We start from the raw sequence: 14,917 nt of genomic DNA on the forward strand, positions 1-14,917 counted from the left end.
CGCCGGCTCCCGCGGGCGGCCCAGATCCCGGGGGCGGGCGCGGGGCGCGGCCGGGCTTGTCCCCCGCCCACCTGGGCGGGGCGGGGCGGGCCTCGGAGGGGAGATAAGAGCCGGGCGGGCGGGACCGCCGCGCGCAGAGCGACCGGAGCCCGAGCTGTCGCGGGCGCTCGGCTGCGGGACCCCCGTGCGGAGCCGACCGGGCGGGCAGGTAAGGCTGGGGCTCCCCGTGGGCGACTCCCCGCGTGGGCGCCCTCCGCGTGTGCTCCGGGCCCGCCGTTCGCGCTGGACCCCGAAAGCTGCAGCCGGGGGTCGCCGGGCCGGGCGGAGCGCCGTCGGCAGGCGTCGCGTCCCGCAGACGGCGGCGCCTCCACGAGCCGTTAACAGCCGGGGTGCACGGCGCGCCCCGACAGACGGTGCCGCTGGAGACCCCAAGGTGGTCAGTGGCCGAGAGACGCGCGCGCGAGCCGGGGTGCGGGCCACGCGGTCAGGGGCGCCCGTCCCCGGCCTCCCAGCGGCGCGCGCACCGGGGGGCGCGCGGCTGTTGGTGGCGGAATTCTCTGTGATGAGCCGGTCGCGACGCAGGGCGAGGCGGACCCGGGCACAGCAGCCCCAGATCCGACCCGGGGCATTTTCTGAACCAACGCTGCGTCTCGCAGCGTTTTATCTTTTATTTTGAAGGCGGGGCTGGGGGCGCTGAGCTGCGGGCTCTGTGGTTTGCAGGCTGATTGCGGGGCGGCCAAGGGGAAGACAGCGTCCGAGCCAGCTGCGTTTCTCTTCGGGGGCGCAGTGAGGAAAGACGCTTTCCCAGAGGCCACAGTTTGCTTTCTGTACCCAAACCTGGCCTCTGAGGCCGAAGCTCCGGGAGTGAGCTGGCTCGCCCCAAATGCTGGGCGTGGGCGCCTCTGGCAGGCGGGGCTCCGATCAGCCTGCAAGGGCCGTTGTCGGAGCAAAGGCCGGACTCCGCCGCGTCTGCAGCGCCAGCCCCTGCAGCTGCACCCCCGCAGGCGGGTCCCACCTGCTCCGCAGCCCGTGCAGCCTCCTGGGGGCGGTATTCATACACGGCAGGAACGTGCTGCTGGGTTTGTCACGAAGGTGAAGGGGCCACAGAGAAGCGGTGCATAAAATAACTTACGTTGTGGGTTTTTCAAACTTGGATGCAGCGGAGACTTCCCGTTACAGCTGCCACCCTGTGATGTTTCTGCTTCGGCCACTGCATGTGAGTGCATGTGTGCGCGCTGGCGTGTGTGCACGCACACATATGCGACAGGTGAAACCGTGCTGGTGGATCGGAAGGCCGTAAGAAGTCGCATCTGAAGCTGCTTTTGGCCACCAGGGCCTAGCTTGCTGTTGGCTGTGACCAGAATGGATTCTGTCCTCCCTGGTGGCATTTATGGAAGTGTTTTGGAAGTGAGCTCCCTGGCAAAGCTGCCAAGTCCAGGAGCTGGGGGCCCCTCCCATAAATCAGGTGGGGCTGGTGAGCTCTGGCCCCAGGTGGGCGTGCATCTACCGGCACTCTTCCAAGAAACTGTTGTAAACGTTATCTTTAAACGTTCCTTCCTGTGGCTGATTTTAGTACAAAGAATAGCTGAGCGCTCTTGTACGGGCTTGGTGTCTAATGCGGTTTGAAGACTGAGATTACTCCCTGCTTCGTTGTTGTTAAAAGCAGAATTCCAGACCACACGAGCCCTGCACTTTGATGGGAATGGAGAAGGGAGTGGGGGATGGGGGCAAAGCAGATGTCCGTGCTCGGTTTCCACAGCTTGTCTTCCCCCGTCCTCAGGAGAACTAGCTCATCTCCTGTCGCCCTCAGCCCTGCCATGTCGTCATAACTGCTCGGAATGTGTTTGCTCTGCCCCCAAAGGAGAGATTGTGAGTGCTGGGATCTCTGCTCTTGCCACTGGCATTCTGGCTGCTAAGTTCATGCATTCCTGTGTGTTTATCTTTCAAGCCGGCTGAAGACCAAGAGGGAAAATCACAGAATCCTAGACTGCGGCGTGCCCATGAGTAGACGGAGCCAGTACCCAGTGGCACTGATGTCTTCCGCAGTGGCCCCAGCTAAGGAGCCCAACTCCATGTGCCCAAGGGCAATGGAGGTTGTGCTGGTCAAGGAGCAGAATGGGGTGCAGCTCACCCACTCCACCCTCGCCAACGCCCCGCAAAGCCCCGTGGAGACCCAGGACCGGGAGACCTGGAGCAAGAAGATAGACTTCCTCCTCTCGGTGATCGGCTTTGCAGTGGACCTGGCCAACGTCTGGCGCTTTCCTTACCTATGCTACAAAAATGGCGGGGGTGAGTCCCCACCGGCCATCCTGGGTGCTCCTGTGGGCTAGAACCCTGGCAGTGGAGGCAGTGCCCTCAAGGAATGCACGCGCTCTGGCGAGATAGCCTTGTTTTCTTAGCGTTAGCGGGCACAGACCGCCCAGAAGGGTATCACAAAAACCATCTAGGGTTCAGAAACCTCACTGTGTCTGGGCTTCTCAGTTGAGGGCGGCGAGGCCAGGAGAACAGAAAGCAGGAGTTAGCGGTTGGAGGCACCATGGCTCGGCCTTCTGTTTCCAAAGATGATTTCACTTTGGAAAGGAAATTCTCAAAGGCCCACAGAAGGGTGCTTACAAAGTGGGCAGAGGGTTGAGCTTGGGTAGCTGAAGATGCCCTGGAAATGTCCCTGTCCCCACCCCACCCCCCACTTCCCCCGAACTCAACCACCACTGTCTCTGGACTTGAGGCAGAAAACTAAGATACAGGGCAGGATCACCCCCAAAACTCAAGTTGAGAAGCCAGTTAATTGGAGCTCATGCCCACCCTCCTGGTGCCTCCCTGCCTGCCGCTTCCCTGCCTCGCTGGTCACAGCGCAGACTGAGGGCTTCAGATGACAGTCTAGGGGCGGTGGGGGGGGGGTCCTGGCACGCCCAGGAGTAGGTTGGCATTACTGCGCCCAGCTCAAGGGGAGCAGACTGGCACCTCAGCAGGTACAGTGAGCGGCCCAAGGACAGGCAGGGCTGTGGGGCCTCCCTGTTCCCATCCCAGGGAGAAGGCCAAGGCACAGCCCTAGGAGGCCGAGTGCGGGGCCCTGAGCTGTGTGCTGGGACAGGGTGCAGCTCCAGAAGGAACAGGGTGCCTCTCTGAGGGACCCCAGCCCCTGTTCAAGGCAGGCTCCAAATACTGGGAGCTGGGATGGATGGCGGAACCCACGCAGGGTCAGAGGTGGCCCACAGACCCCAGAGGAGTCACAATTCAACAGGGGTGGGCTTTCCACAGAGGAGCAAGAAGGGGCCAAGGGAGGCAGGCAGGGGCAGCGCCAGGAGCAGAGCCAGGCGGGCAGGTCCTTATCTGCTGGGCTTTTGGAGTTGATGCCACAGCTGGGGGTGGGGGCAGTTGGGGCTTCAGTAGGGATATGTCTGAGCCTGATGGCAGTGGAGCTGGACACAGCGGGAGGAGGCCCACCCATCCCAGCCTGTGGCTCCCTTGTGGAGGTTAGCCAGGCAGGGAGCTCCAGGAGACACAGAGATGGGACTGGGGTCAGTCACGGCCAAGGCTCGTGTGGTTAGTGGGGATGGCCGAGCCCTTGAGGCCTCCGATGACCATGCTGCCGTGTCCCACAGGCGCCTTCCTGGTCCCCTACCTGCTCTTCATGGTCATTGCGGGAATGCCACTTTTCTACATGGAGCTAGCCCTCGGACAGTTCAACAGGGAGGGGGCTGCCGGAGTCTGGAAGATCTGCCCAGTCCTCAAAGGTAATGGTGGGGATGCCACCTTGACTTGGCATGGCACGGACCAGGGGTGGGGGAGGGTGGGGGCTGCTCTAGACCTTTCCAAGCAGGTCCACCCACGTTGTGCACACGTGGTCCTGCTTTGCTGGCTGGCTACACATGGACACACATGTGGACACACCATTTGAATTTTTGTCCCACTCTAAACATCTGTAATGACCAAGGATTCAAAAATGTATTCCTTTGCTCCCAGGTGAAGCCACCCACAGTTCATTAGGGATCTCATTTTGTCAAAGTGTTAAGATGGTAGATGAAATCAGACCTCCATCTATCTACCCATCTGTCATCTATCACCTCTCTTTCTGTCCATCTGTACTAGTGTGTTAGGGCTGCTGTACAAAGTGCCACAAACTGAGTGGATTAAACGAAAGACATTTATTACCTCACAGCTTTGGAGACTAGAATCTGAAGTTAAGGTTTTGGTAGGGTTGATTCCTCCTAGGGGCTGTGGGAGAGAATCTGTTCCAGGCCTCTCTCCTGGATGTGTAGATGACGGTCTTCACCCAGTGTCCTCATTTCGTCTTCCCCCAAACTTCCCCTGTATTGGGCATCAGATATATTGGACTAGGGTATACCCTGGCGGCCTCACCTTAACTTGACTTCCTCTATAAAAACCCTGTTTCCAAATAAGGTCACATTCTGAGGTACTCGGGGTTAAGACTTCAACACATGAATTTTAGAGGGGTACAAGTCAACCCATACCTCTATCCATCCATCCATCCAACCTATCAACTATGTATCCATCATCAATTTATCCATTTATCTAGCTATCCTCTACCTATCTGTATCACCCATCTATCATCCATCTATCAACCATCTATCATCTATCTATCTCATCTGTGTATTGTATCTATCATCTATTCAGTGTTGACTGAACACAAATGAAATCAGGAAGCTTCAGCTAGAAATAAATGATAAAGATTTATTCAAGGGTCTTAGGGTTTGCAAAGTGGAAACACAACTAAGCAATACCCAGAGTGTTCTGAAGAAGAAAAGATGAGGGATCTCATAGTAAAAATTACATTCTTGAGAAGAATCAGTCCTGCATTCTGGGCCTCTGGGCTGGTCTGAGATGGTGATCCTCTGGATGTCCGGTGGTCTGGGTGCCGGATGTCCGGTGGTCTGGGTGCCGGATGTCCGGTGGTCTGGGTACCAGATGTCCGGTGGTCTGGGTGCCGGATGTCCGGTGGTCTGGGTAACCTGGACATTCTATCCTTAGCCCTTCAGGGCGTAATCAGAAGGTTATCAGGAGGTCTGATGTATATCCAGCCACTGATGCAGGACTAGAAAATCCAAAAGTTTCGCAGGAGAGTTAGAACAGGAATAGAATCATTTCCTCATATCAGCCTACTTGATCCTAGTAAATTAGCAGCTTGACTATAATGACTCCATTTTATTTCTTCACTTCATTCCTCACTATCTATCATCTGTCTACTTACCTATCTACATCTACCTACCTATCATCTACCTACCTATCATCTATGTATCTATCTGTCATCTATCTATCAATCTATCAATCTATCATCTACCTATCATCTATCATCTAGCTTTCTGTCATCTATCAGTCTATCATCTGTCAATCTACTATTTATCATTTATCTATCATCTATTTTTGGTTATCTGTCACCTATTTATCATATCTATCTATCTACTATCTAGCCTCTAACTGTCTAGTTATTCACTGAGCCGTCCAGGTCACTACTGTGATGCCACAGCACCATGAGGCAAACCTCGGGCTGAGTCCTGGTGACTGACGCTCCCATGGTCACCTCACTCCATCCTCCTTAGAGCCCCAAGGGAAGGCGCGCACTGTGTCATCTCTGCATTGGAGACACAGGCACTGAGATGAGAGGGCTTGTCCCTTCGTCATGGGCAGGGTAGGGTCGGTCCCAGACTTCTCTGCCTCCTCACTGGGCCAACACGGCCTCAAGCGCTGAGGGTTCAGGGAGGACTCGGGGGCCATTCCTCAGAGGCCAGGAAGGTGGCTGGTTCAGACAGCTCGTTTCATTAAGAAAATGGCCATTAAAGATCAGGCTTTGGCTTTTCTCAGAAGTTCTTGAAAAAATGGTGTTTTGGGGAGAGCAGAAGCCCCAGCAGGTCTCTGAGGGTGCTGTAGGGACGGGTCAGTGGGTGTGTGCTCAGACAGCAACTGATCTGGCCTTCGGGGTGAGAACATCACACAGCTGCTGAGGTTGGTCTCCACGGGGAGAAAAATCACCCTCGCAGCAATGGAAACACTGAGACTGGCTCAGCGTGACGGCCTCTGCAGTTGCTGTGCGTTATTCCTGCCTGATGGCCTGCTCGGTGAATCTGAAGGCACTAGCAAGTTTTTCGGAAGTTAAATGATTCATGGGCCCGCCCTGCAGTGGAGTTACAGAGGGAGACTCGGACGCCTCTGGGTTCAGGTGCCAGGTGCTGGCTGTCCCCTTGTGTGATTTGCACACAGACGTCAAAGCTCAAATGAGTTGCCTGAGACCTGCCTCTGGTGCCAACATTAATTCTCAGTGGAGGACTGTGCAGCTACCTGAAGGCACCACGCACATCTTGGTGGTGGGCGCAGCTGTCGATTTAAACATTGCAGCATCCGTGTACTGGCACGGTGTTGGTACCATCGAAGGCAATGAACCCAAACTAACCGTCCAAGACACAAATGAGCTAATCGTGTTCCCCAGGCTCTGCTGGGCAGTGCTAATGTGTCCCACGGATGTGCGCTGTGATGAGCTTACACTGTGATCAGTGTTTATAGCATTAAAGAACTGAGTCGGAAATTAAGCCTGTCCATCCTTAAGTGACCATCTGGGGAAATGTTGAGGAGCGATGCTGCCTTCTGCCACACAGACTGTGGTGACACCAGTTTGCATCTCTGGATTTCCAGAAACACGTCCTTCTTGTCCAGAGAATGTCTGTCACCGTTACTTATGTGACAAGACCCTGTGCCCCCACCCCCCACCAGGGAGTCTGATACCAAATCAGAGTAAACCCACCTCTTTCCTGAGCACCTGTGACAGACAAGGGGCTGCAGGAGAGGAAATGGCCCCATGGGGCTGGGGCCAGCCAGTGACAGCTGATTTCCAGCTGTGCGCCTGCCACCGTTTTCTCCAACAAAGCTCCAGAGTGATTTGTTATGGTGCAGCTTATAAACTGTCAGGAAACGCTTTCTAAGGATTCCAAGGTGTTACTTAAGCCTAACGAATTTGGGTCAATAGAGAAAATCTGACTGTCAGCACCCCATTCTAGAGGTGCTCAATCCATGCGTGGGGGCATTTCACCACCTCCCAGCAACTTCGCAACCTGAAGAAGTCGGCAGACATCACTCAGCTCAGCGACTGACTCCACATCCCAGCCTGACGGTCACGCTCTCACACCCGCATCAGCTTTTGTCCTGTCCTGGAAGCTTGTCGGTGTGGAGGGCTGAGCTGGGACTAAGCGTGGCCACAGGGAGAAGCACCGTGTGGCCCCTGTGGGCGGGATCTCGGTTGGAGGCTGGTCACCCAGCTCATACCCCGGGACAGAGGGCACGTGAGCCACAGAGTCAGCTTTGAGCTTGGGCTGCGTGCCGTCAGCACAGAGCCATGCTCGTCCAGGAGATAAACGAATCAGGGCAAGAACATCAGACTTTATGTTTCAAGTAGAGACACCTTGAATCGTTAATGCCAACAAACGGTGATCCCTAGCAGGTGATTTCCTACATGTTCAAGTCCTGTTTTATCCATAGGGTGCTCAGGTGCCCCTAAAATTAGGTGAGGCAAACCATGTTTCTCTGGCTACCCTGACACATGTGCCTTCTCATTCCTTATTTGTCTTTAAAAAAAGTAATAATTGCCTATATTGTCATGTGTCGTGAAATAGGGGCAACACATGCTAAATGAAGATATCAATTAAAATGCCCAAAATAGTCATTAAATAAGCAAATAAGCTAAAAAGTCATCCAGCCCTTCAGAGGGTGACTGGCACGCCCGGCCCCTGTAGAAGCTTTCCCCGCATTTGGAGCCGAACTATTTGGACGGCTCGCTGCCCTCCCTTGGCCTGGAGCCTCTGCCTGCACTGGGCTGGCGCCGAGCTCCACCCAAGAAAGCCAGGCGGTGAAGTCCACCGTGAGGGTGAGCTGCTTCCGAGGCCGGGCCTCATCCTCGGTCCCCTGTGCTGTCTGTCCAGCTGAGGGTGGGCATGAGGCAGGAGAGGCTGCAGGTGGCCTTCAGATATGTCATCACAGAGTCCTGGGGGCGGGGTCTCAGAACTGTCGTTCTCTCCCCACTTCCTCTCTGGTCTGAGCACCGTGCACATGCGCACACACACCAGCCAGATACCGAAGACCCCCAAACTGGCAGGGGAGAAATGCTCTCCGGTTTTCTTCAGCGAGACCTGCCAATGAGTCTTATGAGGACCTGAAAGCTGCAGGGAGTCTTTTCTCCAGCTGGTGTCCCTGAAATTAGTATTTGTTTCTGACACGCTCTCCTAAGCCAGCTTCTGTGGCTGCTCTGGAGTGAGCTGGCTTTGGGGATCGTGCAGGGCAACTGCCAAGCTCTCTTGAGGCCTGAGGATGCGCCTTTTAAACTTGTCTGGGAAAATGCCAAAGACACCCCCCACTTTACGTATTCCATGGAAACATTCGATTTTGTCGAATATAACAAATTTATGATAGTTTGTGGTCGATAATATTTTAGTGTGATTTATCAAACTCTCCCTCTTTCTGAAAAAAAATTTAAGGTGGCTTAAAATAAAGCAAAACGGAAGGCACGCAAGGTTAATATAGAAATATTAAGAAAAATAGAAATTTAAGGAAATGGACGTTAAGAGCTGTGGCTGACATTTGCGTTTAGCCCTGAGCTTCCTGGGAGTCAATCAGTAGAGGAACACGTTCTCATTGGAAATATTAGAGGGGATTGAGCCTGCCGCCTCCGTGGCACAGTTCTGGTGGCGATGAGTGGTGAAAGAAACGTATCAGGGGGAGCTTTATCTAGAGTATATGATGACACAATGAACAGCGGTCGTGAGAGCATTCCTATAGCAAACGAAAAGTGGGTTTCGTATGGCTGGTCTTAAGCGACACTAAGGGGGAGCTCGGTAAAGGTAGGGTCCGTGAGAGGCTACACTTTAGTGGCGCAGGCCCACGGCTCTCTAAGGCTCTGCTGTCCTGAAAAATACAACTTGGAGAAACCAAACAAACAGCTGACACTCGCAACCACCTTCCTAGAGAATTGTTTCCTTTTACTCAGGCATTTAGGGCAGCTGGACAGCAGCGCGGGGCAGGGGGCCAGTGCTCTTGGATGAGAAGCCCTGGTGCTGGTACGCTGTGCTGCTCACGGTGCAGCCCACGTGCTCTGGGAGCCCCGTCGTCCTGTGGGGACCTTGTCACTCTGTTGTGAAAGTCGAGAGACCTGGCCTGTGCTGATGGAGTGCTGGCCACACACAGCAGAGTGTTCCAGAAGGACCAGAGGGAACGTCCACCTTTCAGAGTATACTGGCTTTGGCTCTGCACTCATGTTGGGTCAAAGGCTTCTTTGAGTTCCCAAAGTTTCGAGCTAAGGATTTGGTATACAAAGTTTTAACCTTAAAAAGATTGTAAGTCAGGCACCCAAAGTCAGCCCACTGCCAGGGCGAACCTCCTGTGATGTGCTTCCCGACAGTACGGCTGCCTGGGCAGGTTCACTGTTAATCGAAACCCAGCCTCTGTCTTAAAGGAACCCAGTGGGCAAAACTGCAATAAGGATTATTTAATGTTGACTAATTTTACGCTGGAGAAGGCCTTCCAAAGGACACAGTTTTTGTTTCATCATCACTTCTGAGCACGTTTTCCAAGAGGCATTACGTACCAGGGCCTGCTTTCTTTTAGGCCTCTCCTGATACTGAATCTGTTTAATATTTAGACACAGATCTATTTTCATGCCTCTAGTTTTACTTTCAAGATAGGAAGGGAACTTTAATGAAGTACCCTGAACATGAAAATATCTTTTCCTAAGGTTTGTGCCCGTAAAATCAACCCATGCCACTCCCCCGACAAAAGGCACTGGAAGACATGCTCCTGCCCCAGCCCAAGCAGGCGCGGCAGAGCACGGCACCTCACCAGGCTTTAATAAAGAAAGTTAAAGTTATACCCACACGAATCAACGAAGCTGAGAAGGAATGACATGAAAATAACGCTGCGTGGAGCTTAATAAAACTAACCACACAGTAGGAACGTGGCAGTGCTTGTCTAGCGTTGAATAAGGAGACACTTCCTGACCAACGGGAGGAGGCCTTCTAACTGCCTGCCAGTCGGGATGACACAACTCCAAAAGCTGCCCACCACCCAAATTTTAGGTTTTGTGATCCTGGAAAGGGCACCCTAGGAGACCCTGGGTGGTCATGTATGACCCTAGGGGACTCTGGGTGGTCATGTATGACCCTGGGTGGTCATGTATGACCCTGGGAAACCCTGGGTGGTTATGTATGGGTGACCTCGGGTGGCTCTAAGTAGCTGTGAGTGAACCCAGACAACTCTGTTTGCCCTGGGTAGTCTTGAGGGGGCATGAGTAGATATGGGGGGCCATGAGTGGACCTGGATAGCTCTGGGTGGCCCTGGATGAGCCTAAGTGGCTGCGGATGGCTGTGGAGGACCCCAGTTGTCCGTTAGTGACTATTAGTAACTGTGGATGGCTCTGGGAATCACTGAGTATTCTTGGGTTACCCTGGATGGTCTTCAGTGACCCCATTGGCATGGGTGGCCCTAAATGTTTCTGTGTGACCCTGAAGGTTTGGGGTGGCCTTTGTTGACACCGAGTGGTGCATTGTATCTCTGGGAGTCCCTAGATGGCCATGGGTGGCCATGGTGTTAGTGGGTGATTCTGATGGTGACCCAGGGTGACTCAGTGGCCCTACATGACCTTAAGCGATCCTGGTGGATCCCGTTTGATTCCAAGTGGCTCTGAGTGGCAGTGGATAGCCATGGGTGTCCCTTAGTTACTCTATATGTCTGTGGGTGACCTGGTTTTACCAGGGTGGCCCTAGATCTCCCTACATGTCCCTGGGTGACCCCGCATATTCCCGGGTATATCTGAACTGTCACGGATGGCCTTCAATGGCCCTAACTGGCCTTTCAGGCCCTGATGACCCTTCAGAGGCACTCTGAGTGTCTTTGGGTGGATGTAGATGGACACAGATGGTTTTGGAGGAGAAAGCCCCGCTCTGAGATCACGGCCTAAAGTCTGGTATCTGCCCCATCACGTCTCATCGCCTGGCGTTAGGGCGGAGGTGAACCTCCGGCACAGGGAGGCGACGTCTCCTGTGGGAGGCGGGGAGGGTGTTCTGTTGACAACGGCTGTAGGAGGCGGGAGGGCTGTTCCACTGACGGCGGCTGTGCTCTCGCCGCCCCAGGCGTGGGCTTCACGGTCATCCTCATCTCGCTGTACGTGGGCTTCTTCTACAACGTCATCATCGCCTGGGCGCTGCGCTACTTCTTCTCCTCGTTCGCCGCGGAGCTGCCCTGGACCCACTGCAACAACACCTGGAACAGCCCCAACTGCTCCGAAGCCCACCCCGGCAACGCCAGCGACGGCTCAGGCCTCAACGACAGCTTCCGGACCACACCTGCCGCCGAGTACTTCGAGTAAGTTGGGGTCCACTTCCCGGGGGTGAGTGACTCCCCACTTGCTGTGTCGGCCTCTGGAATGGAAGGCGCAGAGCTAGGCGCCCATGGTACCCCGGGAGCCAGCCACCTGCCCCCACTGCCTTGCAGGGGCGCAAGAGGACCCCCTGTCCTTGTCCTGTGCTGTGTTCTGTCCCCTTTGGGTTCTTGTCTGGCTTATTTCCGAATCACACATCTAGAGGCCTGACTAAGCCCTTGTCACTCGGATGCTCAGCAGAGACAGGGCCGGGGAGGCCAGGGCCTCCCCATCTCCCCCAGCGGCAGTTTGGGGTGGGGGAGATGGCCGGGCCTGGGCACTGGGGGCCGCAGTGTCGCCTCCAGAGTGGGCTGGGCTCCGCGCTCTGGGTCGCCTGCCCTCCCTCTGCATGTAGGCCCCGCCCCACTCTGCAGAAAATCTGCCTCACTGAACAGACCTACCTATCTACAGGTGCACCAACTTCCCACAAAATGCTCTTTTCTTCTTATAAACACAACGCTTGTGTTTTCGCTGTTCGCTCCTCGGTCCCCATGTCCAGTGGCCTTCCTGGCGTCCTGCTGCTCCCCTCGCCAGGCCTGGCCCTCAGCATCCTGTACTGTGTGGCCCACCACCTGCAGGCCCATCCCTCTCCTCAAGTCTGTTCTTCGACTCCTTCCTGGCGCCATCAGCTCCTGCCCCCACTTCCTCACAGCACGACGCAGGGCTTGGAGGGCGCGCGAAGGATAGAGCGTCTCAGGAAGAGCATGGTTGGGGTGTGGGGACTGTGTTTGGGATTGGACAGTGGGAAGTGAGGACGGAGAGGCAAGTCCCTTGATGTGAAGGGAGGGGCCGCCTGGAAGCCACCTGCCCGGAGGAGGGAGACTTCATGCCTGGGGTGAGGGCCTGCGGCTCACAGGCCTCTTGGGAGTGGGGGTGCATAGTTGGTTTCAGAGGACGGGGCTGACAAGAGAGTCCACCTGGGACCTGTCCAATTAGAGTTGCTTGAAAGGCGCCGGGGTGGGCGTGTGGCGGAGAAACGGAAGCACAGGCAAGGGTGTGCGTGTGCCTGGTACTCGGTGAGACCGGCAGCCAGGAACGACAGACCTGTCCAAACACAGAAGGACAGAGCATTCGACCAAGCTGATTTGCCGTCCTTAGGGACCAAAAAAAACGGAAGCACAGCACTTCCTGCTGTCACAGCGCTTCCTGCTGACCTGCTATCACTACATTTCCCAAATGCAGTGCTGTCTCATTCAGAGGCCAGGGCCAGGTGCATGTGCTCTCACCCAGTGGCCGCACCTCTGCGCAGAAAGCAGCCATGTGGCGAGGAGATGGCTGTGGCAAGGGCCTGGGGTGTCATGGTCAGTCCCACCATGTGAAGTGACATTCAGAGACAGCTCGTGCTGTGGGTGGGTCTCACTGATCATTTTGCCAACACAGTGGTGACGAAGTTTCCAAGCCAGCATGTTTTGCAATGTCAAAATGGATTTCGGTGCAACCTAGGACATTTGAAAAGCTGGCAGAGCTGCAGGAAGGTGCCGTGACACCATTTTGGGATCGCTTATCTTTGGCAGGTGTGGAAAGAGTTGATTTATCTAAGGGATTTTCAGATAAGAAAATTAGAGGGAAAAAACTGGTTACTCTAGTGATTTATGACTTAGGGTGCTAAAAGAGAAGAATATATGTGATACGTGATTTAAAAAAAATCAGAGTAGTGAAATCTGAGAATCCGCAGTCTGGAGGAAAGAAACCGGGGGGAGTGTGCCCAGACGCCGCCTTCCTGCAGGACCCGTTAGCAGGAGCAGAAGCCGCAGACCAGCCAGAGGTGACGCAGGGGCATTGGAAGGTTTACGAGGAGGTGATAGGTCACTGCCACGGAGGCCCTGGCCCTCCTCCCCAGGCACTCTGCAGGTGACTTTCCCAGTGATGGTGACAGGGTTTCCCTGAGGCAGGTGGCTGTGACTGCCAGGCCTGCAGCTCAGGTGTTTTCTGGAACTTGAACTCACCCTAGGAAGTGCCTCCCTGTGACAAGGACAGCATGTTCCTACAGACACATGAACTCGGGGAGCTCATGGCCCGCTGTGCAACACCTTAAGGGCCCAGATAACTGCAATCATCAGACTAGTGACGCGCTCCGTCCTGCAGTGCAGCAACGTGTGGCCCTGTCACTAGCTGTCAGGGGGCTCCAATCTCAGCACAATAGATACAGGTAGGAGATACCATGAGTTTGGCAGCTGGCCTGCTGGCAGGGCAGATCTGAAACGGCCTCAGATAACTGCCTGTCGGGCTGGGCTGCGCTCACGCCTTCTGGGCCAAGCTGTGCAGGCTCTGGGCGGCTTTTGCACACACCACAGACTCTGGGCAGAGGGGATAGTCCCCCAGCTCCCAGCAGCTCCAGCCACCTTCCTGCTGGTGCAGCAACCCACAGGATGGGGGACAGAAGTGGCTTCTGCAGACAAAGGAAAGGAAGCGGTCACAGGGGTGGGAGGAGGGGGTGACTCCACTGATGTGGCGACTCAGCCTCGAGACTGGAGAGTGAAAAATGGCCAGCCTGTGACGTTCCTTTTGCTTTTGCTTCTGCTTGTCTTCCCTGAGAGAAAGAAACCCTGTAGCGTTTATCCTCCTTTCCATAGTCCCAGTGCTCACCCAGAACCGCTCTCCTCAGCCCCTGTCCTTGCCGACCCTCCTCCAGCCGCAGCATCTGGTGGGTGCGCATGAGAAATGGGCTCAAACAAACCAGGAGTTCACAGCTGTGACTCCAGAGTCGTGACACGATGCGGCGAACACACTTGACAGACATGGAGCCTGGGCCAGGAAAAGGCGTGTGGGCTTTGGAAGCCACAAAACAGGCCCATGAAGCTCCAGGCAGTCTGACATGTCCCCCCCAGTTCCATAAACACTCGTCAAATCCACTGTCACCTACTTTCTAATATAAATTCGGAAGCTTCAGGTTTAAAGCTATAAGTTTGCCTCTAAGAGACTGCTTTAGCTGCCTCTTGCTAAGTTCCGTGTGTTGTTTCCATTTTCATTCAGTCCAAAGTATTCCCGGATCGGCCTTGTGATTTCTTCTTTGACTCATGGGAGATTTTTGGAGGTTTGTTGTTTAATTTTGAAATATTTGGAGGCTTTCTAGACATATTTCTGTCGTTGACTTCCAGTTTAATTCTGATTTGGCGAGATAATATGCTTATAAAAGGTTCATTATTTCAATATATACTGAGATTTGTTCTATGGCTTAGGATGTGGCTGACCCCAGGGAGTGTTCTGTGCACACCTAAGAACGTGTGTCCTGCAGTTATTGGGTAGACAGTTGTGTGCCAACTCAGGGTCCTGTGCAAGCCTCCTGCACCCTCACTGACATCCTGTCTGCTTGTTCTGTCACTTGCTGAGAAGGGTGTTGAATCTCAACCACGATTGTGGATATGCCTATTTCCCGTCACAGTTCTGTCAGGTTTTGTTTCATTTGTGTGTTTTAAAGCTCTGTTGTGAAGTGCACGTGTATGTTTGTGAATATCAACTCTTTGAATTGACCCCTTTTTCATTATGAAATGTTTAAGTTTAAAACAG

General features: G+C 54.5%; 1 protein-coding gene across 1 annotated transcript in view; it reads left to right on the forward strand.

Moving 5' to 3' along the window:
* Positions 1–146: 146 nt before the first annotated feature.
* The window catches only part of SLC6A3 (solute carrier family 6 member 3), a 35,196-nt gene continuing 20,425 nt past the window's right edge, over positions 147–14,917 (forward strand). Inside the window, exons 1-4 of the mRNA XM_019624346.1 lie at positions 147–208; positions 1,949–2,289; positions 3,603–3,734; positions 11,124–11,355. Coding sequence (XP_019479891.1) covers positions 2,001–2,289; positions 3,603–3,734; positions 11,124–11,355 — 653 coding nt within the window. The 5' untranslated portion in view covers positions 147–208; positions 1,949–2,000. The remainder of the gene's footprint in view (positions 209–1,948; positions 2,290–3,602; positions 3,735–11,123; positions 11,356–14,917) is intronic.

The sequence above is a fragment of the Hipposideros armiger genome, unplaced genomic scaffold (assembly GCF_001890085.2).
Source record: "Hipposideros armiger isolate ML-2016 unplaced genomic scaffold, ASM189008v1 scaffold_585, whole genome shotgun sequence".
In the NCBI taxonomy this organism is placed as follows: Eukaryota; Metazoa; Chordata; class Mammalia; order Chiroptera; family Hipposideridae; genus Hipposideros; species Hipposideros armiger.